At 45.8% G+C, this 24830-nt stretch overlaps 1 protein-coding gene across 8 annotated transcripts in view; it reads left to right on the top strand.

The window, feature by feature from the left end:
* Nucleotides 1-24830, top strand: part of CHD5 (chromodomain helicase DNA binding protein 5) — a 161500-nt gene that overhangs the window by 92601 nt on the left and 44069 nt on the right. For 7 of the 8 annotated variants that reach the window (XR_011359376.1, XM_069948883.1, XM_069948887.1 and 4 more), the window contains exons 16-26: nucleotides 221-358; nucleotides 4383-4504; nucleotides 7482-7655; nucleotides 8669-8810; nucleotides 11984-12115; nucleotides 12218-12335; nucleotides 14371-14495; nucleotides 14860-15091; nucleotides 19539-19577; nucleotides 22559-22731; nucleotides 23683-23857. Coding sequence is in view for 7 of the 8 variants with exons in the window: in XM_069948883.1 (XP_069804984.1) it covers nucleotides 221-358; nucleotides 4383-4504; nucleotides 7482-7655; nucleotides 8669-8810; nucleotides 11984-12115; nucleotides 12218-12335; nucleotides 14371-14495; nucleotides 14860-15091; nucleotides 19539-19577; nucleotides 22559-22731; nucleotides 23683-23857 (1570 nt within the window). In the remaining variant the exon portion in view is untranslated. The remainder of the gene's footprint in view (nucleotides 1-220; nucleotides 359-4382; nucleotides 4505-7481; nucleotides 7656-8668; nucleotides 8811-11983; nucleotides 12116-12217; nucleotides 12336-14370; nucleotides 14496-14859; nucleotides 15092-19538; nucleotides 19578-22558; nucleotides 22732-23682; nucleotides 23858-24830) is intronic. The other variant, XM_069948884.1, reaches the window with a different exon arrangement.

Raw genomic sequence — 24830 nt, 5'->3', positions numbered from 1 at the left:
GGAATTTGCTGCTGCTCTGGACAGTTCCTGACATGGACAGAGGTGGCAGCAGAGAGCACTGTGTCAGACTGGAGAGAATACACCACTTCCTGCAGGACATATAGCAGCTGATAAGTACTGGAAGTTTGGAGATTTTTTTATATAGAAGTCATTTACAAATCCCTGTCATTGACACCTTTACAATATTATCACGATGCTAAACTTTGTATTTCCTATTTAGAAAGAAGCTCAAATAAAGTTCCACGTCCTCCTGACGTCGTACGAGCTGATCACCATTGACCACGCCATCCTGGGCTCCATCGAATGGGCCTGTCTGGTGGTGGATGAAGCTCACCGGCTGAAGAACAACCAGTCCAAAGTAAGCGATTGTTTACTCCCTCACTGGATGAAAGATTAATATAGGAGAGAAGATCCTTCGGCTTCTGCCGTGTCATCGCGTCCTGGCGTCAGGCGGATCTTTAACCCCTTCACGTCAGCCATCTGTATATATACGTTCCTACTGCACATGCCCCGTGCAGTAGGAATGTACATATACGTTCCTGACTTCAGGGGGCTTTGTGATGAGAACGGGATCGCTGCAGGGACAGCCATCCCGCTCTCATCTGAGTACAGCACCAGAGATAATGAGGATCAGCTGCGATCCCGCAGCTGACCCCCATTAACCCCTTAGTGACCGCCGAAACGGCGGTCACTAATGGGCCGGTGCCGCCGCTGTATTTCATCTCCCCCCACCGTGAATCCACGGTGGGGGGAGATGAAATAAGTAAAATCAGACCCCATACCAGCCCCCCTAGTGCCCCAGTCACTAACCCCCCCTCCCACGGCGGCCATCGGATCCAAGATGGCCGCCGCTATCACTGTGAACAGACTAATGTCTGTTCACAGTGATCAAAAAAGAAAAATGAATGAAAGCCCCATGCTCTGGGGCAGTCATCGGGAACCCCCCTGTGGGGTCCTGGTACAAGCGATCAGCGGTATATACTATATACCGCTGATCGCTTGTGCCATGTGCCGCCGGCACTTTTTATCCCCTGTCACCATGAATGATTGGTGACAGGGGATAAAAAGTGATGTCCCCCCACCCCCCTTGTCACCCCCGTCCCCCAGTCACCCCCCCTACCCCTTATACATCACCTGCTCCTGGAGCTCCTTCCACTTCCGTGCCCTGGCTGGTTATGAAGTGCGCATGCGCTCCACAACCAGCCAAGCTCTGAAAATTTAAAGTGACAGAGACCAATTTGGTCTCTGTCACTGAACTATGATTACTGTGATAGAAAATATCACAGTAATCATAGTAATACAGTGTAAATGAATGTATAAAGTACAAAAAGTGACAAACATACTTAAAAATAGAAAACACACTTTTTATTATAGTAATAATTGCAGTTTACTCCCAAATTACCCCTAACCCCCCCCCCAGATTACCCGTAACCACCGCAGGTTGCCCGTAACCACCGCACGTTGCCCGTAACCACCGCACGTTGCCCGTAACCACCACACGTTGCCAGTAACCCCCTCCAGATTGTCCGTAATCACCCCAGATTGCCTGTAACCACCCCAAATTACATGTAACCACCCCAGATTACCTATAAGCACTTCAGTCTGTCCGTAACAATTCTAGATTGTCTGTAACCCCCCCAGGTTGCCCGTAACCACCCCAGGTTGGGCATAACCACCCCAGGTTGCCCGTAATCATGCCAGATTACATGTAACCCCCCAGATTGCACACAACCACCGCACCTTGCATCTGACCACCGCACGTCGCCTCTGACCACCGCACCTTGCCTCTAACCACCCCAAATTGCCAGTGACCCCCTCCAGATTGCCCGTAACCACGCCAAATTACAGGTACCCACCTCAGATTACCTATTAGCACTTCAGTTTATCCGTAACCATCCCAGATTGTCTGTAACGACCCCAGATTGTCTGTAACCACCCTAGATTGTCTGTAACCACCCCAGATTGTCCTTAACCACCCCAGATTGTCCGTAACCACCCCACGTTGCCTCTAACCACAGCAGGTGCCTGTAACCATACCAGATTGTCTGTAACCATAGCAGGTTGTCCGTATTCACCCCAGGTTGCCCGTAACCACCCCAGGTTGCCTCTAACCACCCCAGGTTGCCTGTAACCACAGCAGGTTGCCTGTGACCACCCCATGTTGACTGTATCCACCCCAGATTACCCGTAACCACCCCAGATTACCCGTAACCACCCCAGATTACCCGTAACCACCTCAGACTGCCCGTAACCACCTCTAGATTACCCAAAACCACCCCAGACTGTCCGTAACCACCCCACATTACCTGTAATCTAATTTTTTTTATTTTATTTTAGTAACTGCACTATTCTAATAACTGTTTCTAGCTGCGGTTTTGCTCCAGCAAATTGGCGCTCCTTCCCTTCTGAGCCCCGCTGTGTGCCCATACAGTGGTTTATGCCCACATATGGGGTACCGTTGTACTCAGGAGAACCTGCGTTACAGATTTTGGGGTACATTTTTTCTCCTGTTCCTTGTGAAATTTAGAAATGTCAAACTAAACCAACATATTTTTGGAAAAATTCAAGTTTTTCATTTCTACTGGCTAATTTTGAATACTTTCCTCTAATACCTGTGGGGCCAAAATGCTCATCCTACCCCAAGATGAATTCTTTGAGGGGTGTACTTTCCGAAATGGGGTGACTTTTGGGGAACTCTATTCTGTAGACATTACAGGGGCTTTGCAAACGCACCTGGTGCTCAGAAACTTCTTCAGCAAAATCTGCACAGAAAATGCTAATTGGCGCTCCTTCCCTTCTGAGCCCGGCTGTGTGCCCATACAGTGGTTTATGCCCACATATGGGGTACCGTTCTACTCAAGAGAACCTGCGTTACAGATTTTGGGGTGAATTTTCTCTCCTGTTCCTCGTGAAATTGAGAAATTTCAAACTAAAGGAACATATTATTGGAAAAATTCGAGTTTTTCATTTTTACTGTCTACTTTTGAATACTTTCCTCCAATACCTGTGGGGTCAAAATGCTCACCACACCCCAAAATGAATTCTTTGAGGGGTGCACTTTCCAAAATGGGGTGACTTATGGGGTTTTTTCTCTCTGCTGACACTACAGGGGCTCTGCAAATGCGCTCGGAAACTTCTTCAGCAAAATTTGCAATGGAAAAGCTAATTGGCGCTCCCTTCCTTCTGAGCCCCGCTGTGTGCCCATACAGTGGTTTACGCCCACATATGGGGTACCGTAGTACTCAAGGGAACCTGCGTTACAAATTTTGGGGTGCTTTTTCTCTCATGTTCCTTTTGAAAATGAGAAACTTTAATCTAAACGTATATATTATTGGAAAATTTTAATTTTTCATTTTTTTACGGCCTAATGGTGAATACTTTCCTCCAGCCCCTGTAGGGTTAAAATGCTCATTATACCCCTAGATTAATTCTTTAAGGTGTCTAGTTTCCAAAATGGTCACTTATGGGGGTTTCCAGTATACAAACCTCCTAAATCAACTTAAAATAAGAACTGGTCCCTAAAAAAATCAGTTTTGGAAACTTTCACGAAAATGTGGTAATTTGCTGATAAATTTCTAAGCCCCGTAACACCCTAAAAAAGTAAAATATGTTTATGAAATGAAGCCAGAATAAAGAGGACATATTGGTAATGTGACTTAGTAACTAATTTATGTGATACAACTTTCTTTTTTTAGAAGCAGAGAATTTCAAAGTTCATAAAATGCAAATTTTTTCAATTTTTCATGATATTTTGATGTTTTTCACAAAAAACACACAAAGTAGTGACCAAATTTTGCCACTAATATAAAGTGCCATGTGTGACGAAAAAACAATCTCAGAATCTCTAGCATACGTTAAAGCATCACTGAGCTATAAGCGCATAAAGTGAGACAGGTCAGATTTTGAAAAATGAGCCTGGTCTTTTAGGTGCAAATAGGCTTGGTCTTAAAGGGGTTAATATATCTATTGTCCAGATATTAAATGGCATCGGGGACTTAGGGAATGAGAAACCCGCCGGGATGAAGCCATGTGATCACAGACATTGGCTCTCTGTCCCCGCTGTCTGTTATTCGTTATATTTCCTATATTATATGGTCCCTTTATTTTACCATCTGTGGGATGGAGAGGATTTGGCTGCACCATTACTGCTGGGTGTACAAAGATGGCCGCCTTCAGTCGTCACCCTACATTAACATGGAATTGGGGGGGGGGGCTCTCGCTATCTGCCCGGATGCTGTGATCACTATTGACTGCTGCATCCAGGGGGCTAAATAACCAGGGCAGCGGCCGTCCAGGTGCAGTAAACGTGTATAACAGTGTGCGAGCCTGTGACTAACGGCGTCTCTCCTCCCGACCCCCACCACATAACTTTCTTTTCCAAGTTCTTTAGGGTATTGAATAGCTATAAGATTGACTACAAACTGCTGCTTACTGGGACCCCGCTGCAGAATAACCTGGAGGAACTCTTCCATCTGCTCAACTTCCTTACCCCGGAAAGATTTAAGTAAGTAACAATAGACCATCCATATACCTATATAATAGACCTGTACATTATACATACCAATTAGCTTATAACTTAAAGGGGGATTCCCACCTCATCCAATGTAGTATATACCTGTAGGGATCAGGATAAAGGGGATTCCCATCATATATATAATATAGTATATACCTGTACGGATCAGGATACATGGGAATTCCCATCATATATAATATAGTATATACCTGTAGGGATCAGGATAAAGGGGATTCCCATCATATATATAATATAGTATATACCTGTAGGGATCAGGATAAAGGGGTAACCCCATCATATATAATATAGTATATACCTTTAGGGATCAGGTTAGAGGGGTAACCCCATCATATATAATATAGTATATACCTGTAGAGATCAGGATACAGGGGGATTCCCATCATATATAATATAGTATATACCTGTAGGGATCAGGATAGAGGGGTAACCCCATCATATATAATATAGTATATACCTGTAGGGGTCAGGATAAAGGGGGATTTCCATCATATATAATATAGTATATACCTTTAGGGATCAGGTTAGAGGGGTAACCCCATCATATATAATATAGTATATACCTATAGGGATAAGGATAAAGGGGTAACCCCATCATATATAATATAGTATATACCTGTAGGGATCGGGATAAAGAGGTAACCCCATCATATATAATATAGTATATACCTGTAGGGGAATTCCCATCATATATAATATAGTATATACCTGTAGGGATCAGGATAGAGGGGTAACCCCATCATATATAATATAGTATATACATGTAGGGATCAGGATACAGGGGGATTCCCATCATATATAATATAGTATATACCTGTAGGGATCAGGATACATGGGGATTCCCATCATATATAATATAGTATATACCTGTAGGGATCAGGATAGAGGGGGATTCTCATCATATAAAATATAGTATATACCTGTAGGGATCAGGATAGAGGGTTAACCCCATCATATATAATATAGTATATACCTGTAGGGATCAGGATAGAGGGGTAACCCCATCATATATAATATAGTATATACCTGTAGGGATCAGGATAGAGGGGGATTCCCATCATATATAATATAGTATATACCTGTAGGGATCAGGATAGAGGGGGATTCCCATCATATATAATATAGTATATACCTGTAGTGATCAGGATACAGGGGGATTCCCATCATATATAATATAGTATATACCTGTAGGGATCAGGATAGAGGGGGATTCCCATCATATATAATATAGTATATACCTGTAGGGATCAGGATAGAGGGGGATTCCCATCATATATAATATAGTATATACCTGTAGGGATCAGGATAGAGGGGTAACCCCATCATATATAATATAGTATATACCTGTAGGGTGTCTGGATAAAGGGGGGTTTCCATCATATATGGGAGACCCCCTGCAGACCCCCACCGTGTGATGTGAGTAGCCTGCGCCCCCTCCCCCCTCCTTTGTCTCTCGGCTATCGCACCGGCTCCGTTCTTCTCAGCATTATTAAGATCAGTTGTTTCCGACAGTGGAAACTATAAATGATGAATAATTCATAGTGGGCGGGGCCTGTGTCCCCGGCGTTAGCGCCATCACAGCGAGCGCAGATTATACCCTTCCTGCCAGCGACCTGGTTTCATACAGCAATTATATCAAGAGGCTGCTGTATACTGTACCCGGAAGATTCTACAGCGAGATCCATACGTACACATATGAATGTATAACACACCGAGTGTATTATATGTAACCACATCTCAGAATAATCTGTTCAGTATACAGAACCTTATTTATCACTATTTTCTGCACCAGATTTGTATCACTCCTAATCACCTGTTAATCATGATTTGCTACACACTATAAAGGATAGGAGTCACTGCTTGTATTTGCTTGAGAAAGGTCTCGAGATGAGACTGAAACGTTGCACTTGCTTTTTGATGCACCAATAAATACCACAACTTTTTTCACTATACGGATGTGCCGCAAAATTCTTGCATTTATTTAGTTGGAGATTTAATCCAATCTCCGTTGCTTGGCACTCCAGCACTGGAACTGGGAGTGCGCTCTATTATGGACATTATCTATCTATCTCCTATCTATCTATCTATCTATCTATCTATCTATCTATCTATCTATCTCCTATCTATCTCCTATCTATCTATCTATCTATCTATCTATCTATCTATCTATCTATCATCTATCTATCTCCTATCTATCTATCTATCTATCTCCTATCTATCTATCTATCTATCTCCTATCTATCTCCTATCTATCTATCTATCTATCTATCTATCTATCTATCTATCTATCTATCATCTATCTATCTCCTATCTATCTATCTCCTATCTATCTATCTATCTATCTATCTATCTATCTATCTATCTATTATCTATCTATCTATCTATCTATCTATCTATCTCCTATCTATCTATCTATCTATCTATCTATCTATCTATCTATCTATCTATCTCTCTCCTATCTATCTATCTCCTATCTATCTATCTCCTATCTATCTATCTATCTATCTATCTCCTATCTATCTATCTCCTATCTATCTATCTATCTATCTATCTATCTATCTATCTATCTCCTATCTATCTATCTATCTATCTATCTATCTATCTATCTATCTATCTATCTCTCTCCTATCTATCTATCTCCTATCTATCTATCTATCTATCTATCTATCTATCTATCTATCTATCTCCTATCTATCTATCTCCTATCTATCTATCTATCTATCTATCTATCTATCTCCTATCTCCTATCTCTCTCTCTCCCCCTGTTAGTAGTAGTGTGATCCAGCATTGTGCGGCCATGTCTCCCCCATCTGATCCCATATGAATAATGTTCGGTGTCGCTCTGTTTCCTTCTGCTCTGGCAGATTGTTGGGTCGGTGTCGGTGTAGTGGATCCGTCTTTCTTTGTGCGGGGGGTTTACATGCTTTTTTATGTGATGTTTCCCTCTCAGCAATCTGGACGGCTTCCTGGAAGAATTTGCTGACATCTCTAAGGAAGACCAAATTAAAAAACTTCATGACTTGCTGGGGCCTCACATGCTGCGGAGGCTGAAAGCAGATGTCTTCAAGAACATGCCAGCCAAAACAGAGCTGATAGTGCGGGTGGAGCTCAGCCAAATGCAGAAGTGAGTGACATCCCAACGCATCCCCCCCGACCACCGCAGCCGCCACCGCAGCCACCACCGCAGCCACCACCGACGCACTTCCCCAGGCTTCCCTTACTTTATTTTCTGTTTTACATGTTTTTTTTAAATAGATGTTTAGGATTTCTTTTTTTTTTGTGAAATGGAAAGAAACCTGGCAGCTCTTTAGCTCTTACAGTGTTTATTCTGCAAGAAAACTAACATGTTAAATTGTGTCACTGTACAAAACTTAAAGGGGTACTCCAACAAATTTATTGTTCTTTCAGATCATCTGGTTTAGAAAGTTATATAGATTTGTTAATTACTTCTATATAAAAAATCTCCAGTATTCCAGTACTTATGAGCTGCTGTATGTCCTGCAGGAAGTGGTGTATTCTCTCCAGTCTGACACACTGCTCTCTGCTGCCACCTCTGTCCATGTCAGGAACTGTCCAGAGCAGCAGCAAATCCCCATAGAAAACCTCTCCTGCTCTGGACAGTTCCTGACATGGACAGAGGCGGCAGCAGAGAGCACTGTGTCAGACTGGAGAGAATACACCACTTCCTGCAGGACATGCAGCAGCTGATAAGTACTGGAAGACTGGAGATTTTTAAATAGAAATAATTTACAAATCTATATAACTTTTTGAAACCAGTTGATTTGAAAGAAATAGATTTTCACGGTAGTACTTACAATCTGGGTTATCAGAGGAGGAGGATGAGGCTGAGCGCTTCTCTCTCCGCTCTGGTCCTATAGTCTAAGGGCCGTACACTGGGGTTCCCAGCCAGGAGGGTCATGTGACCCCGCTTATCCTGCTCCACACCACCTGACTTTACTATATATTCCTGTATCCATCACTAGTAGTGTATACAGGATGTGTAGGGGGGGGGGGGGGTTATACTCCACCTCTAACCTCCTCACCCGTGTGCAGATCTCTGTACTCCATCTCCTCTGACCCTTTATCCTTCTCCATTTATTTCTTCTGTTTTCTCTGCTTTTTGTCACTTTGTTTCAGGAAATATTACAAGTTCATTTTAACCAGAAATTTTGAAGCCTTGAATTCTAAAGGAGGTGGGAACCAGGTGTCGCTGCTGAATATTATGATGGACCTGAAGAAATGCTGCAACCACCCCTACCTCTTCCCTGTGGCTGCTGTGGTAAGAGCCGCCATCTTCCTGCCGGCCCACCAGGGCTCTGGTCACATGCTCAGTGTGGAATGGCAGCGTTTGATTTCCTGTCCCTCATAGGGTGGCTGCACATGCCCTGTGTCTATGACTAATAAAGGGTTAACTCGGCGGGTCACACATATTGACTATTATATCATTGGTGTTCCAGTCTCTTCAGGTTACAGTCTGAGGTCATGGACATTTCTAATTACTCACTGCTGCACTGCACCAAACCCTCAGTCACGGGTCATTCATCATCGTCCATTAGCCGGGAGCCCGGCCGCTCCTGATCACTGTGTGTAATCTGTACAGAGATTGATCGATTACCCCGGCCCGATGCTGCAGATGTCTGATATGGCGTAAAGAGCGACTCTCAGAGGACTCAGACTAAGATCTGCAGAACCTTGTGTTATACGTAACAAATGTACATCCCAACCTATACCGCCATCCCATCCTATACCACCATCCTAACCTATACCGCCATCCCAAGCTATACCGCCATCCCAAGCTATACCAACATCCCAACCTATACCGCCATCCTAACCTATACCGCCATCCCAAGCTATACCAACATCCCAACCTATACCGCCATCCTAACCTATACCGCCATCCTAACCTATACCGCCATCCCAATCTATACCAACATCCCAACCTATACCGCCATCCTAACCTATACCGCCATCCCAAGCTATACCAACATCCCAACCTATACCGCCATCCCAAGCTATACCAACATCCCAACCTATACCGCCATCCCAACCTATACCACCATCCCAACATATACCTCTATCCCAATATATACCAACATCCCAACTTATACCGACATCCCAACTTATACCGACATCCCAACATATACCGCTATCCCATTATATACCGCCATCCCAATATATACTGACATCCCAACATATACTGCTATCCCAATATATACTGCCATCCCAATATATTCCGACATCCCAATATATTCCGACATCCCAACCTATACCACCATCCTAACCTATACCAACATCCCAACATATACCGCCATCCCAACCTATACTGACATCCCAACTTATATCTACAGCCCAACTTATGCAAACATCTCAATATACACAGACACCCCAACCTATACCGACACCCCAACTTACACTGACATCTCAATATATGCAGATAGCCCACCCTATACCGTCATCTCAATTATACCGACAGCATCACAGAACTGACCCTCTGCCATGTGTCATGTGATCAGGTTGGGCTATGGGTAAGTCCTATGTATGGTGCACACCCTATGGTCTAGTTTGACAACCTGTATGATGTACCCAAGGAGTGGAAACCATACTCAGACTGTACCCTTCATATGCAGTACATTGTATGATCATAGAAGGGACTTCCAGTATTTGAGTAGGGGGTCACTTATGTTAGAGACATTGATAAATCTGACCCTTTACCCAATAGATGGGGTATGGAGGGGGTTATATGGCTGTCACCGGGAAGAGCCTAGGGATGTGCTATACATTCATCATTCCTCCGTGCAGAGTTCTGGCTTTTTTAGGTCCTCGTATGTTTCAGTCTGAGCGGTCTTGGTGGGCTGGAGGCGAGCTTTTCTCCTCGTATGATTCAGTATGAGCAATCCTGGTGGGCAGGAGGAAGTCTTGGCTCCTCGTACTATTCAGTATGAGCGGTCCTGGTGGGCCGGAAAAGGTCTTTTCTCCTCGTATAATTCAGTATGAGCGGTCCTGGTGGGCTGGAGGATGTCTATGCTCCTAGTATGATTCAGTATTGGTCCTGGTGGGCTGGAGGAGGTCTATTCTCCTAGTATGATTCAGTATGAGCGGTTCTGGTGGGCTGGAGGAAGTCTTGTTTCCTCATACTATTCAGTATGAGCGGTCCTGGTGGGCCGGAGAAGGTCTTTTCTTCTTGTATAATTCAGTATGAGCGGTCCTGGTGGGCTGGACAATGTCTATGCTCCTTGTATGATCCAGTATGAGTGATCCTGGTGGGCTGGAGGAGGTCTTTTCTCTTCATATGATTCAGTATGAGCGGTCCTGGTGGGCCGGAGGAGGTCTATTCTCCTTGTATGATCCAGTATGAGCGCTACTGGTGGGCCGGAGGAGGTCTTTTCTCTTCGTATGATTCAGTCTGAGTGGTCCTGGTGGGCCGGAGGAGGTCTTTTCTCTTCGTATGATTCAGTATTGGTCCTGGTGGGCTGGAGGAGGTCTATTCTCCTAGTATGATTCAGTATTGGTCCTGGTGGGCTGGAGGAGGTCTATTCTCCTAGTATGATTCAGTATTGGTCCTGGTGGGCTGGAGGAGGTCTATTCTCCTAGTATGATTCAGTATGAGCGGTTCCGGTGGGCTGAGGAGGTCTTTTCTCCTTGTATGATTCAGTATGAGCGGTCTTGGTAGGCCTGAGAAGGGAATTTTCTCTTTGTTTGATTCAGTCTGAGCGGTCCTGGTGGGCTGGAGGCGGTCTTTTCTCCTCATATGATTCATGTATGAGTGGTCCTATTAGGCCTGAGAAGGGAATTTTCTCTTTGTTTGATTCAGTCTGAGCGGTCCTGGTGGGCTGCAGGAGGTCTTTTCTCCTCGTATGATTCAGTCTGAGCGGTCCTGGTGGGCTGGAGGTGGGCTTTTCTCCTCATATGATTCATGTATGAGTGGTTCTGGTGGGCTGGAGGCGGGCTTTTCTCCTTGTATGATTCATGTATGAGTGGTCCTGGTAGGCTGAAGGCGGGCTTTTCTCCTCGTATGATTCAGTCTGAGTGGTCCTGGTGGGCTGGATGCAGCCTTTTCTCCTCATATGATTCATGTATGAGTGGTTCTGGTGGGCTGGAGGCGGGCTTTTCTCCTTGTATGATTCATGTATGAGTGGTTCTGGTGGGCTGGAGGAGGTCTTTTCTCCTCATATGATTCAGTCTGAGCAGTCCTGGTGGGCTGGAGGAGGTCTTTTCTCCTCATATGATTCAGTCTGAGCGGTCCTGGTGGGCTGGAGGTGGGCTTTTCTATTCGTATGATTCAGTCTGAGTGGTCCTGGTGGGCTGGAGGCGGGCTTTTCTCCTCGTATGATTCAGTCTAAGTGGTCCTGGTGGGCTGGAGGCGGGCTTTTCTCATATGATTCATGTATGAGTGGCCCTGGTGGGCTGGGACCATCTCCCCCGTCCTTCTTCAGCACTTTTTTTTCCATTTAGGAGGCCCCGGTATTGCCGAACGGCTCCTATGATGGGAGTTCCTTAGTGAAATCCTCTGGAAAGTTGGTGCTGCTCCAGAAGATGCTGAAGAAGCTAAAAGACGAAGGACACCGAGTTCTCATATTCTCTCAGGTATCTCAGAATTCCTAAACCGACCTGAAGGCATCGATGATCCATGCGCTGTACACGGTGTGCACAGGATATACTATATACTGACTCCGCTTACTTTTATAGATGACTAAAATGCTGGATTTACTTGAAGATTTTCTGGAATATGAAGGTTATAAGTACGAGCGAATAGACGGCGGGATAACCGGAGGGCTGCGCCAGGAAGCCATTGACAGGTTTAACGGTACTACTTTATTACTCAGATCAAGTCCCCGGAAGGAATATTACTTTCTTGCAGCAACTCATGAGTGGTGGTAAAGGGTTATATCCAGGATTAGAAAAACACGGCTACTTTACTGCAAAAACAGCGCCACCCCTGTCCTCAGGATGTGTGTGGTATTACACGTCAGCTCCATTCACTTCAGTGTAACTGAGCTGCAATACCGCACCCAACCTGAGGACAGGAGAGGCGCCTGGACAACCCCTCTAATACAGAGTGTAAGTATTATATCTGTTCCTTATACAGGGGATGGTTATCGGCCAGGAGAGTTGCTAGAAAGGCCCCGCAGACGTATACCGGGCTGTGTAGTAGGACCCCAAGACATGCAGACGCTCTATGGGGGTGTAAAGGGTCCCCTGAAAATAAGTTTTATTACAAGGATGAGTTGCCCATATGCCCACCTGGGATTAAAGGAGGAGGTGTCAAGATATGTCACGTGTGAATAGTCATGTAAATAGTTTTGATTGGTCGGGGTCTGAGTGTTCAGATGGCGACTGATGTACGCACTTAGCTCTGGGTCACATGACCTGGACGGACTCCTAGTGCAAATCTATGGGGACGTCCAGGTCTCACAGAGCGGTGAGAGGGTCATCTTCTCGCTCCTTCTACTGATCGGTCAGGGTATGAAAACACCTGCTGATGCCTCATATAGTACTGGGGGAGGAGAGGCAACAACTCCTTCTATATCACAGGTGTCACACTCCGGCCCACAGCTGTTATATAACTACTATTTTTAAGCTTTATCCGTCCAGGCATGATGGGAATTGTAGTTTTGTAACAGCTGGAGGGCCCGAGTTTGACACCCCTGTTCTAGACCATTAGTCTCCTCCGACATTTCTTAAAACACTGACAATAACTACAACAATACTGCCACCTATAGGTGAGATAGCAGAACTGTACGCAGCCATTGGCTGTTGGAGGATTTGCGAGCAGTTCCCATTAGGTCACTGGCAGAGAATATTATAATGGCTGCTGTTATTTTATAAGTGCAGCCCCTCCCTGATGATGTTGCGGCTTCCCTGTAATCTGCGAGGCCGTATGCGGCACTGTTATCGGGCTGTGTCTGCCATCTTTTCCACTGCTCAGCAATAAACATTACAAGATAGAACCCAGCCCAAAACTAATATCTTTCTGATTTACTGACCTTGATTCCTCTGTGACATGACGGTATGTGGTCACCAAGGCGGCCATGTCTATTGTCCTGTGTCAAGACTCTGAATGCAGCAGCTCCCTCATCCCCTCTCGCAGCAGCAAGTGACAGCCACCGACCACTGCCACCGAGCAGGTCAGCCTGGGTAACTAACACCCGGTCACCAAAGCGTTAGGTGGTTTATGTGGGATGGACGCACAGGGATCCTCCTTGTTGCCACCGCTGGGGCTGCCGTACACGTGTGATGTGATGAACGCACAACGATCCTCCTTGTTGCCACTGCTGAATTGTAAAGTGCTGCGGAATCTGTTGGCGCTATATAAATAAAAATTATTATTTATCATTATTGCTGGGGCTGCCGTACACGTGTTACGTGATGGACAGACAGCGATCCTCCTAGTTGCCACCGCTGGGGCTGCCGTACACGTGTGATGTAATGAATGCACAGGGATCCTCTTTGTTGCCACCGCTGGGGCTGCCGTACACGTGTGATGTAATGAATGCACAGGGATCCTCCTTGTTGCCACCGCTGGGGCTGCCGTACACGTGTGATGTGATGAACGCACAGGGATCCTCCTTTTAGCCACGGCTGGGGCTGCCGTACACGTGTTACGTGATGGACAGACAGCGATCCTCCTAGTTGCCACCGCTGGGGCTGCCGTACACGTGTGATGTAATGAATGCACAGGGATCCTCCTTGTTGCCACCGCTGGGGCTGCCGTACACGTGTGATGTAATGAATGCACAGGGATCCTCCTTGTTGCCACCGCCTGGGCTGCCGTACACGTGTGACGTTTCCGTATATATATTATCTGCAGCGTATTTATTATGATCTTTTCTGTCTTTTAGCTCCAGGCGCTCAGCAGTTTTGTTTCCTCCTGTCTACCCGTGCCGGAGGACTGGGGATAAACTTAGCTACAGCCGACACTGTCATCATTTATGACTCAGACTGGAACCCACACAACGACATACAGGTCAGCTCCTCACTCATTATTCAGGGGGTTTGATTCTCAGGATGTTTTTTTAAAGGGGGTTTTATATGCCAATGTTGTCAGATCATCAGGGTGCCAGCAGCTTGCAGCACCAATATACAATGTGAACAGAGCTGGAAGCAGACAGTGCCATACATTGTTTAGTGGCCATTCTAGGGTACTGCGGCTCAGCCCAGTAACTGTACAAGTGCCATTCTGGTTCACTGTAGGTTGGTACCGCTGTAGTGAATTCACTGGTGTGCACACACAGCAAAGCCATGAGGTAGATGGAAATGGGTCCTCCATAATACACTGGACAATGGGACCACGTTCCAGGAGACCCTCACGATGAATCCTTCTCTTACAGGCCTTCAGCCGCGCTCACAGAATCGGGCAGAATAAAAAAGTCATGATCTACCGCTTCGTCACCAGAGCGTCCGTAGAAGAAAGGATCACCCAGGTGGCCAAGAGAAAAATGATGTTGACCCATCTGGTGGTCCGGCCGGGCCTGGGATCTAAATCTGGCTCTATGACAAAGCAGGAACTGGACGATATCCTGAAGTTTGGAACGGAGGAGCTCTTCAAGGACGACGTGGAAGGTGAAGGAGCACAATGCCTCCATGTACAACACCTCTGGGTTCTTTCTTATTATTATTGATTTCATTACAGAGGATCTGACGGCTCTCTGCTCACATCTGATAGCCTCCCTTTATGGTGCTGCCCCTCTGTTATCCCTCCTGGAAGTGACAGCCTCGCATTCCCATTCCTCTCTCCAGAATATGTGTGCACAGTCTGATGGTGGACGGTCAAACATCCCACTGACATGGCGGATAGTAACACCCAGTTGTTAAAGGGGTATGCCCATGTAGACATTAAGGGTATGTTCACACTGAGCAAATCAGGCGGAATCCCGTCTGTCTTAGTGTGTCAGTGCCCGTCTATGGGAGAGCGCGCGCTCCTCCGCTGCCGCAGCTCTCCGCTCAAGGAAGTGACAAGTTGAGAGGGGAGGAAGCGGAGACTGAGCACGGCGGGATTCCACCGTATTTGCTCAGTGTGAACATACCCTAAGGGGATTTGCCTCTTTCCTGGCTCGCAGCATTACACTTTTTTCTACAGCTCCTATTGAAGTTGTTGGGAGTAACATAAACTATATAAGACAGCGGCCTTGGCTATTCTCGCCCCCTGTGATGGCCGCATCTGGGCCGGAGACCCCATCTGATCAGATAGTTATCCCCGTCTTGTTGATAAGGCTAGGTTCACACTGCGTTTTCAGCATCCGTTTAACGCATCCGTTTTTTGCAAAAAACGCATGAAAAACGGATTGCAAAAAACTGATTCATTTGTGTGCATCCGTTTTTCCATTGACTTCCATTATAAAAAAAACGGATCCGTTTTTTTTGGCGGACCAAAACGGACCAAAAAACGTTGCTGACCCTATTTTTCTGGACGTTAAAAAAAACGGATCCGTTAAACGGATGCTGAAAACGCAGTGTGAACCTAGCCTAAGGGATAACTATTCATTTTGTGACATCCCCCGAGCCCTATGATAAGGACGGCAGGCTGAGGGTAGAGGAGTTTCCATAGCAACCAATCACATTCCAGCTCTGGAAATTGAAAGCAGCGACCTGGTTGGTTGTTGTAGACATCTCTGCTGACAAATCAGAAGTGGGGCCTTGTTTCCCATAGCAACCAGGTCAGCCATCATGTAGGAGGTCAGTACATTCACATTTCCTCAGAGAAGAGGCTGTCCACAAATAGCCACAACGATGTATGACTAAACATGGAGGATCTGTCCGCCCAGCCAATCAGATAACTGCTTTCATTTTCTTATCTTTGCTAGAGAACTAAAAGCTGGATCCTGATTGGTTGCTATGAGTGACCGCCTCAGGTTCTCTTTACATATAGATATGGCCTGTCAGTCACTTATACAGGACCCCTCAGTGATCCCACAGGTTGTGGTTGTCACCTCAGTCCATGTTAGGTCTTATAAACGCCGTAAAGAGGGGTCTCCATGTGGTACCTACCAGCTTTGTGGCACATGGCAGACCTTCGGGCCTGTATTCTGTGATTGGTTGCTATGAGCGGTTGCCCCAGGTTCTCTTTACACATAGATATGGCCTGTCATTTACTTGTACAGGACCCCTCAGTGATCCCACAGGTTGTGGTTGTCACCATGTTAGGTCCTATGGGTCTCCATGTGGGACCCACCAGACCTTCGGGCCTGTATTATGTGATTGGTTGCTATGAGCGGTGGCCTTAGGTTCTCTTTACACATAGATATGGCCTGTCATTTACTTGTACAGGACCCCCCTATAGGATATGGTTGTCATCTCAGTCCATGTTAGGTCTTATGGACGCCATAAAGAGGGGTCTCCATGTTGTACCCACCAGGCAGAAATTTTTGTGGAACGCTGTCACTTTTGCGCAATGCTGTAAAATGTTTTGGTGCAAAACACTGGAAAAATTGCACATTTTGAGCAAATAAGAAGTTTTTTTTAAAATCCCCCTGTAGGCTCCACCTGCGGCCCTCCAGCAAAACTGCAATTCCCATCATGCCTGGACGGCCACAGCTTTGGTTTTGGGCATGATGGGATTTGTAGTTTTAGAGGTTCCTCATCCCGTATCCAAGGTTTTCCACATATAGCCGGGCTCATACTCCTGACACCTGTATCCTGTGGACGGGGGATACATATACATTGTGGTGGAAAATTTTATTTATTTTTTAACCACAAAATGCAGAATACAGATCCCCTTTAAGGGTGCATTCACATGTACAGGATTTGCAGCAGATGAGTTATTTAGATCAAATCTGCTGCGGATCCGCACCTTCAAACGGTTAAAGCTATCCTAAGAGTGTGTTCATGTGCTGCAGATTTGCTGTAGATTTTCCCAAATCAAGGTGCGTGCACACTACGGAATTGCCGCGTATAACCCTTGTCGTATTCCGTCGCTCGTCCCCGCACGTGGCGGCGCGCATTTCCGCCCGTGCAATAGACACTATTCTATGCATGGGCGGATTACGCATTCCGCCAAAAGAAATGACATGTCAATTCTTTCGGCGGAATGTGTAATCCGCCCGTGCATAGAATGACACAGACGGAAATGCGCGCCGCCACGTGCGGGGACGAGCGATGGAATACGACGAGGGTTATACGCGGCAATTCCGTAGTGTACACATCCCTAACTGTGATGGAACTGTCAAAATCTGCAGCAAATGCACAAAAAGACTGCAGCGTGTGAACACAGCCTAAATGTGATGGTAGTCCGGATCCTCTGGATATCACAGCCTCTCAGGAGGATAATATTGTCACATATTTTCACACACATATATATATATACAGTGGTAACTTGGTTTAAGAGCGTTTTGGTTTAGGCTCACAGTTTTTTAAAATAGTGACTTGGTGTAAGAGCATTGCTTTGGTGTAAGAGCTCCCTGTACTGGGTGGGAGGGGGAGTGGGGGAGGGGCATGGTCTCTATAGAGGGGTCTACAGCCCTGTACTCTGACCCAGGAAGCCTCCCTCACCCTCCAAATCATAGCAGATCCACTTCAGGCTGGGGCTTACATCAGGGGACAGGACTGTGGAGGTAATCTCTCCATAGCTGTAACCCTTCTCTCCCCGGACAGAGAGTGCTGCCTGTATGTGCCCCCATCTGCCCTGCTCATTCCTTCCTGCTCCCTGCAGTCTCTGTTTCCCATCCTCTCCATTACTGTACAGTAACCTATAATATCACAGATTCTGCTGTTTCTGAATGTTTGTTTCATTTGTTTTACATGTTATTCAGAATAATAAATCATTATTTTTGGGGTGTGGAACCAATTGTCTGCATTTCTGTGATTTCTTATGGGAAAATTTGCTTTGGTTTAAGAGTGGATTTGGATTACAAGTGCCGTTCCGGAACAGATTATGCTCGTTATCCAAGGCACCACTGTATATATATATCAGATGTAATAATAATAATAATTTATTGTGTAATTCTATGCTGTTTAGGTTATTTGATTTGCAATGATTATTGACGTGGATATAGTGGGATCATGTATGACCGGACATCACAACTGATTTTGTCTCTGATCTGAGAATTGTTCAAGATTAGAAAAAGCACAACTAAACAGCGCCACCCCTGACCTCAGGCTGTTGGCGGCATTACAGCTCAGCTCCAATCACCTCAATGGGACCCAAACTAAGGAAAAGGGTGGAGTTGTTTCTTGAAGAGAGCGGCCATGTTTTCTAGGCAGGATAACCCCTTTAATCTTACCCATCACATAGTGCAGGAACATGGAGGAAACTTCTACAGGAGGCTCTGTGACTGCTCTCATATAATATAGGGACATGTGTACTTATATAAGGGGACAGCTGGATCTAAAAGACCAGCCAAGTCTGAATACATACCGAGCAGTCTGAGGCAGATGTGGCTATGCCCCTTGTGCAGCCTCCAGTTACCTCATTAACTATTATAGTCATATTATCACCTAATATTTCTGGCATCTGGGGTAGTGAAAGGGTTAATGTAGACGTCTCTAGTTGTGTATATACTGATGGGATGAATGACCAACAAGATCCCTGTGGTCTGGTGTACTGAGTGGTACTTCCCCAAATCCTTGGTGGTTTAGGGCAATAAGGGGTTGATGTCAGCATCCATATTGGTTTAGGACAGGGAAGGGGTTAATGTAGTCATCCCTGGTGATCCAGGGCAGCATAGGGTTTGATACGCTCATCTATAAGGTCCAGGAGCTTAGTGTAATCATCCCTGGTGGTCTAGGTCAGTTTAGGGTTTATTGCAATCATACCTGGTATTTTAAAGTTTAATGTAATCATCCCTTGTAGTCTAGAGGTTAATGTAGGACTGTCTCTCCTACTCTAAGACTAGACAGGTGTAGTAAGCCTGGGCCGGTGGATTTGTAAGGTTCCTGACGCTCCTCTGTAGTTTCCTGCTGTACACTCTTGTGGTCAGAATCAGTTGTGATGCTCTGCAGCGATGTGTGATGTGGCGCCATCTGCAGGATTTCTTCATTCATGTCTTTGTGTCTTCCCTCCTCTCTACTGCAGACCATCACTGCGGCAACTTAACAGTGTGCAAGAAAACCGGTGAGCGGCTGTGTGGTTGGATGGCTGCCATGCTGCCCGAGCAGTGGCCACTCTCCTGCGTCACCTTGCCCTCAAAGTGTCGGCATAAATTATTGCTGAATGGCTAAATTTCACATAGAGGCAAATAACAAATCCTGGGGGTCCCCAGTTCATGACCTGACATAACCGGACCCCCCCACCCCCTGTACTGAGCACAGTCTACAGTATATGTACAAGATAAGGAGTGGGTCTCACAGCACCACAGAGGATTTCAGGAAGCAGTAATGGGTCCACTCGTTTTATTACATCAGTATGAAGGACAGCGAATTTCAAGTGGAATCTGCGTTTAATTTTACACGTATTCCCCTGGAAATTCCGCTAGTAAAATACACACAGGGCAATGTCCTATTGAGTTCAGTGCCATCTCCGCTCTTTTATTCACACAGCGAAATCTAGGCGCGGAATGTTCTGCTGCGGAACCGATTTCCGCCCAAAGAATGTCCGATAGAGAAATCCTATAGAAGTCATTGGGCCTCTGAATTTCCAATTTCTGCTCAAATTCTGCGTCTGTTCCTCAGTTTGAACTGTCCCCTTATTAATGTCATAGAGGGGGTCCCCTGCCTGCTGCCCCGTCTATACACCTCACCGGTCCATACCTTACATGATTGATCAAAGTAAGGGTCTATTCACACGTCAGTATATTTTTCCAATCCGCAAATTTCAGTCAGTATACAATCCGCAAATTCAGTCCGTATTGCATCCGTATTGCATCCGTATTGCATCCGTATTGCTTCAGTAAAATACAGACCCCATAGAGTTGTATTGGATGTGTCAGTTACTGTCCGTACTAGGGTCTGTCCTTTTTTTTTTGCGGAACGGATTGCAGCCCAGTACACAACACGGATGTGTGTATAGGTCCATTGAAATACATTGGTCCTATATTATTGCGGATCCGCAATTGCGGACAGGAACAGGATGTGTGAATAGGGCCTAAGAACTGATTGTGGGGTGATTAGAGAAGCCGGACTCCAATCGGATGATGTGGTCACACTCCATTTCTTAAATCTTCAGAAACCATTTTGTTTTTTTGTCAAATTGGACGCAGCCCCATCGTCCTTCACAACCAATCGCTCTCTTGTCCCAATCCATCTAAAATGCAAAGGGAAGTAACATTTCCATTTATTTTGGGTCTGCAGTTCTACACCTGGCTAATGTGTCTCCATGGTAACAGACAACAAAGTCTGTGTAGTCGGATTCAGCAGTTCTCAACTTTATGCTTCCTTTATGGTTACCAAAGAGTAGGGACTGATGGCAGATCGCTGCCCTTCAGGGTCAGACTACACAGGGTTTGCTGTCTGTTACCAGGGGCCCCATAGAGAATAGGTGGAACACTCTAGTCATTTTGGGCAATGTTGGTGGGGGTCCCCACAGTCATATTCTCACTGATCAGCCTATTTTCTCCTGCCATGTGGAAAGGGATAACTTATCGAGATAGGAATACCCCTTTAAGGTTATCCCTTACCAACTGGATAGGTTGTAACTGTGACCATGAGGACTGATCACAAGAACAAAGGTCAGTAGTCACTCTGTGTATGGGACTTCTGGACATGGGCAAATTCAGTGCTCAAATTTTTGTGATTTTTCTTGAATTCAGTGCTCGGCAATGTCCCAAAGTCCCAGTTCAGTATTAGTCTGAATGACCCCTGATTGGGTAACTCCAATGGGACACTACATCTTCCCCCTCTACACATGGACTTTAATACCCAATGCTCTGTACGCCCTATGTGAATTTTATGTGTGTTGCTACCTCCCAGCTTTGTCACTACCACGTCTGTCCTGTAACCCCCGCGGCTGCCGGGACGCTCACTCATCATGGCTGTGACGCTCATTACGTGGATGCGGCTGTTGATTTCATGCTATACGGTGTATATAGCTATATGTTATGCTAATGTAAGTGAAGAAGATGTCCACATTACAGAAGATTAATCTAACAATGTGTCAAACCAAAAACTGACTAATGATGGGGGTCAGTAACTTTCTGACAACCAGTCCTGTGGGGTTATTGTCAGTGCTGCCCAATGACTGACCATCTCATCCCAAATTGTCAAATGCAACAAAGTAACACCAGATGTTTTAAGGGAGACTTCATATGGGTGTGACTGTTCTGCACATGCTCAGTTAGAAGGTGGCGGCAATAATATGGTCTATGATTCAATAAGGTAAAAAAGTTGCCGCCACTTTTATGAGCCTGATGTGTGTTCAGAGCCCTGACGCCACCCTACGTACCCCCAAATTCTATAAGGTCTGTGCTGATGGGAGGGAAAGTCAGAGTAATAGCAGTCGGTAGCTGCATTTGGAAGGGGAACTCCAGCTAAAGGTGTTTTCTTTCAGCTCAACTGGTCGCAGAAAGTTATATAGATTTGAAAATGACATCTATTTAAAAATATCCAGACTTCCAGTACTTATCAACTGCTGTATGTCCTGCAGGAAGGGGGTGTATTCTTTCCAGTCTGACACAGTGCTCTTTGCTGCCACCTCTGTCCATGTCAGGAACTGTCCAGAGCAGACGAGATTTTCTATGGGGATTTGCTGCTGCTCTGGACAGTTGCTGACATGGACAGAGGTGGCAGCAGAGAGCACTGTGTCAGACTGGAGAGAATACACCACTTCCTGCAGGACATACAGCAGCTGATAAGAACGGGAAGACTGGAGATTTTCTAAATAGGAATAAATTACAAATCCCTATAACTTTCTAAAACCAGTTGATTTGAAAGAAAATAATTTTTGTCGGAGTACCCCTTTAAGCCCTTGTTGGTCACTGTAAGTGGACATCTCCTTTCTGTGTCTTGCAGTCGTATGATTTTGTCTTCCATAACAGCTGCAGATTTTTGGAATGAATCCTTTGAGACCCTTGAATTCTAGGTCTTGATGACTACAACTCCCATCATCATCCCGCTTGCAGTCTCCTTATCTGCCAGACTTCTCTGTCTTGGACTTTGCAGGTGACAATAAGGACGTGGAGGACAGCAGTGTCATCCATTACGACGACGGTGCCATCTCCAAACTCCTCGATAGAAACCAGGACGCCACCGAGGACACAGAAATCCAGAACATGAACGAGTATCTGAGCTCATTCAAAGTGGCCCAGTATGTGGTGCGGGAGGATGACGGCGTGGTAACACTCTTTACTTACCTTCCAGCCATAGTGTTATTAGCCACAGCTGGTTTCTAATCACTCACCTGGGATTTCTAAGATCTCTTTTTGCTGTCACTGAATTTCTTACTTTAAATATTCTCCAGTCTTCCAGTACTTATCAGATGCTGGATGTTATGCAGGAAGTGGTGTATTCTCTCCAGTCTGACACAGGTCTCTCTGCTGCCACCTCTGTCCATGTCAGGAACTGTACAGAGCAGGAGAGGGTTTCTATGGGAATTTGCTGCTGCTCTGGACAGTTCCTGACATGGACAGAGGTGGCAGCAGAGAGACCGGTGTCACACTGGAGAGAATACACCACTTCCTGTAGGACATACAGCAGCTGATAAGTACTGGAAGACTGGAGATTTTTAAATAGAAGTGAATTACAAATCTGTATAACTTTCTGGCACCAGATGATTTGAAATATTTTTTTTATTACCCCTTTAAACTATGGATCAGCAGATTTTAAGTAGATTATCCTGCGTAAAAAAAAAACGAAACACTATGAGTAAACATCAGGGTGTAATATGGGGACTTTGGTAAGATTCCTATTGAACCATGTTTCATAGAATCCACCACATGAATGGTCGTGTACAGATGTGCAGGATTCATTGCCAGCAAACAGAGATCTTACACATTGTGATGCACTATAAGGGTGCTAACACACACGACCGATGCGCAGCAGATACGCAGCAGATTTGATGCTGTGTTCAGTTATTTACATCAAATCTGCTGCGTATCTGCTTCATATCTGCTGCGTATCTGCTTCATATCTGCTGCGTATCGCAGCAGAGAATTCACTTTGATACGGTGTGTGTGTGTTAGCACCCTTATAGAAAAAGCCCAGGCCCCTCCTTAATGGCCGAGCGGTTAGGGGGTCTTCTATGTGACCACCAGGGTGTCCGGCTGACCTTGTGTTATTCTCTCCAGGAGGAGGTGGAACGAGAAATCATAAAACAAGAAGAGAACGTGGATCCGGATTACTGGGAGAAGCTTCTCCGCCATCACTATGAGCAGCAGCAGGAGGATCTGGCCAGGAATCTGGGGAAAGGGAAGAGAATCCGCAAGCAGGTCAACTACAACGACGCCTCGCAGGAGGACCAAGGTGCGTCTGCCGGGTATCAGGGCTTATTCAGGGGCAAAACCCGAGGTGTCTCCTCACTGGACGGAACCGATTCAGCCACCGACCACTACTCACTGCCCAGCGAGGACCTGGCCCAGCACACACTCTCCAGGATCATAGGGGTGGGGTCACCTGACTGCAATGGGATGTCATACGCTGTCAGAGATGTAGTGGTCACAAAGGTCCCGACACTGTACAGCAGTCTGTAGTCTGAAATGCCAAAAAGGTTGCAGGGCCGCACATTGCAGGAGGGGGATGTGGAGATGAAAACCAACACCGGCAGATGGGGCCCACTTTTGAGTCTGAGGGTCTGTTCACACTAGGAATTAGGCTGGGTTCACACACAGTATGGCTATGTTCACACAGCGTAAGAGACCGGTTGGGCACGGAATGGCCGGTCTCTGCAAAGATCATACCGGCTGGATGATCTTTCCGGCCGCAGTGTTTTGATGCGGGCACATCAGCGTGCGCCCGCATCAGAACTCTCATAGCACACAATGAAGCAAGCGGCCGCAATTCACTGAATTACTGCCGCAGAAAACTGACTTGTCAGTTGTTTGTGGCGCCGCATGGGATCCCGGCCAGAGTGTATACTATGTGTATACGCTCCGCGCAGGATCCCATAGAAGAATAGGCAGTGTTCCACTCCGTACAAAGTACGACCACTGTTGCTGATGGCAACAACAGCCGTACTTTTGCGTAGTGTGAACAAAGCCTCTATTTCAGTCAGTATTTTGATCCTCATATTGCAACCAAAACCAGGAGTGGATTAAAAACACAGAAAGGATCTGTTCACACAATGGTGAAATTGAGTGGATGGCCGCCATTTAATGGCAAATATTTGCTGTCATTTTAAAACAACGGCTGTTGTAGTGAAATAATGGCCGTTATTTACTGTTATATGGCGGCCATCCACTCAATTTCAACATTGTGTGAACAGATCCTTTCTGTGTTT

Source organism: Dendropsophus ebraccatus, chromosome 12, assembly GCF_027789765.1.
Source record: "Dendropsophus ebraccatus isolate aDenEbr1 chromosome 12, aDenEbr1.pat, whole genome shotgun sequence".
Taxonomy (NCBI): domain Eukaryota; kingdom Metazoa; phylum Chordata; class Amphibia; order Anura; family Hylidae; genus Dendropsophus; species Dendropsophus ebraccatus.
The sequence above is the reverse complement of the archived record's forward strand: the minus strand, read 5'-3'. Positions and strand labels throughout refer to the sequence as shown.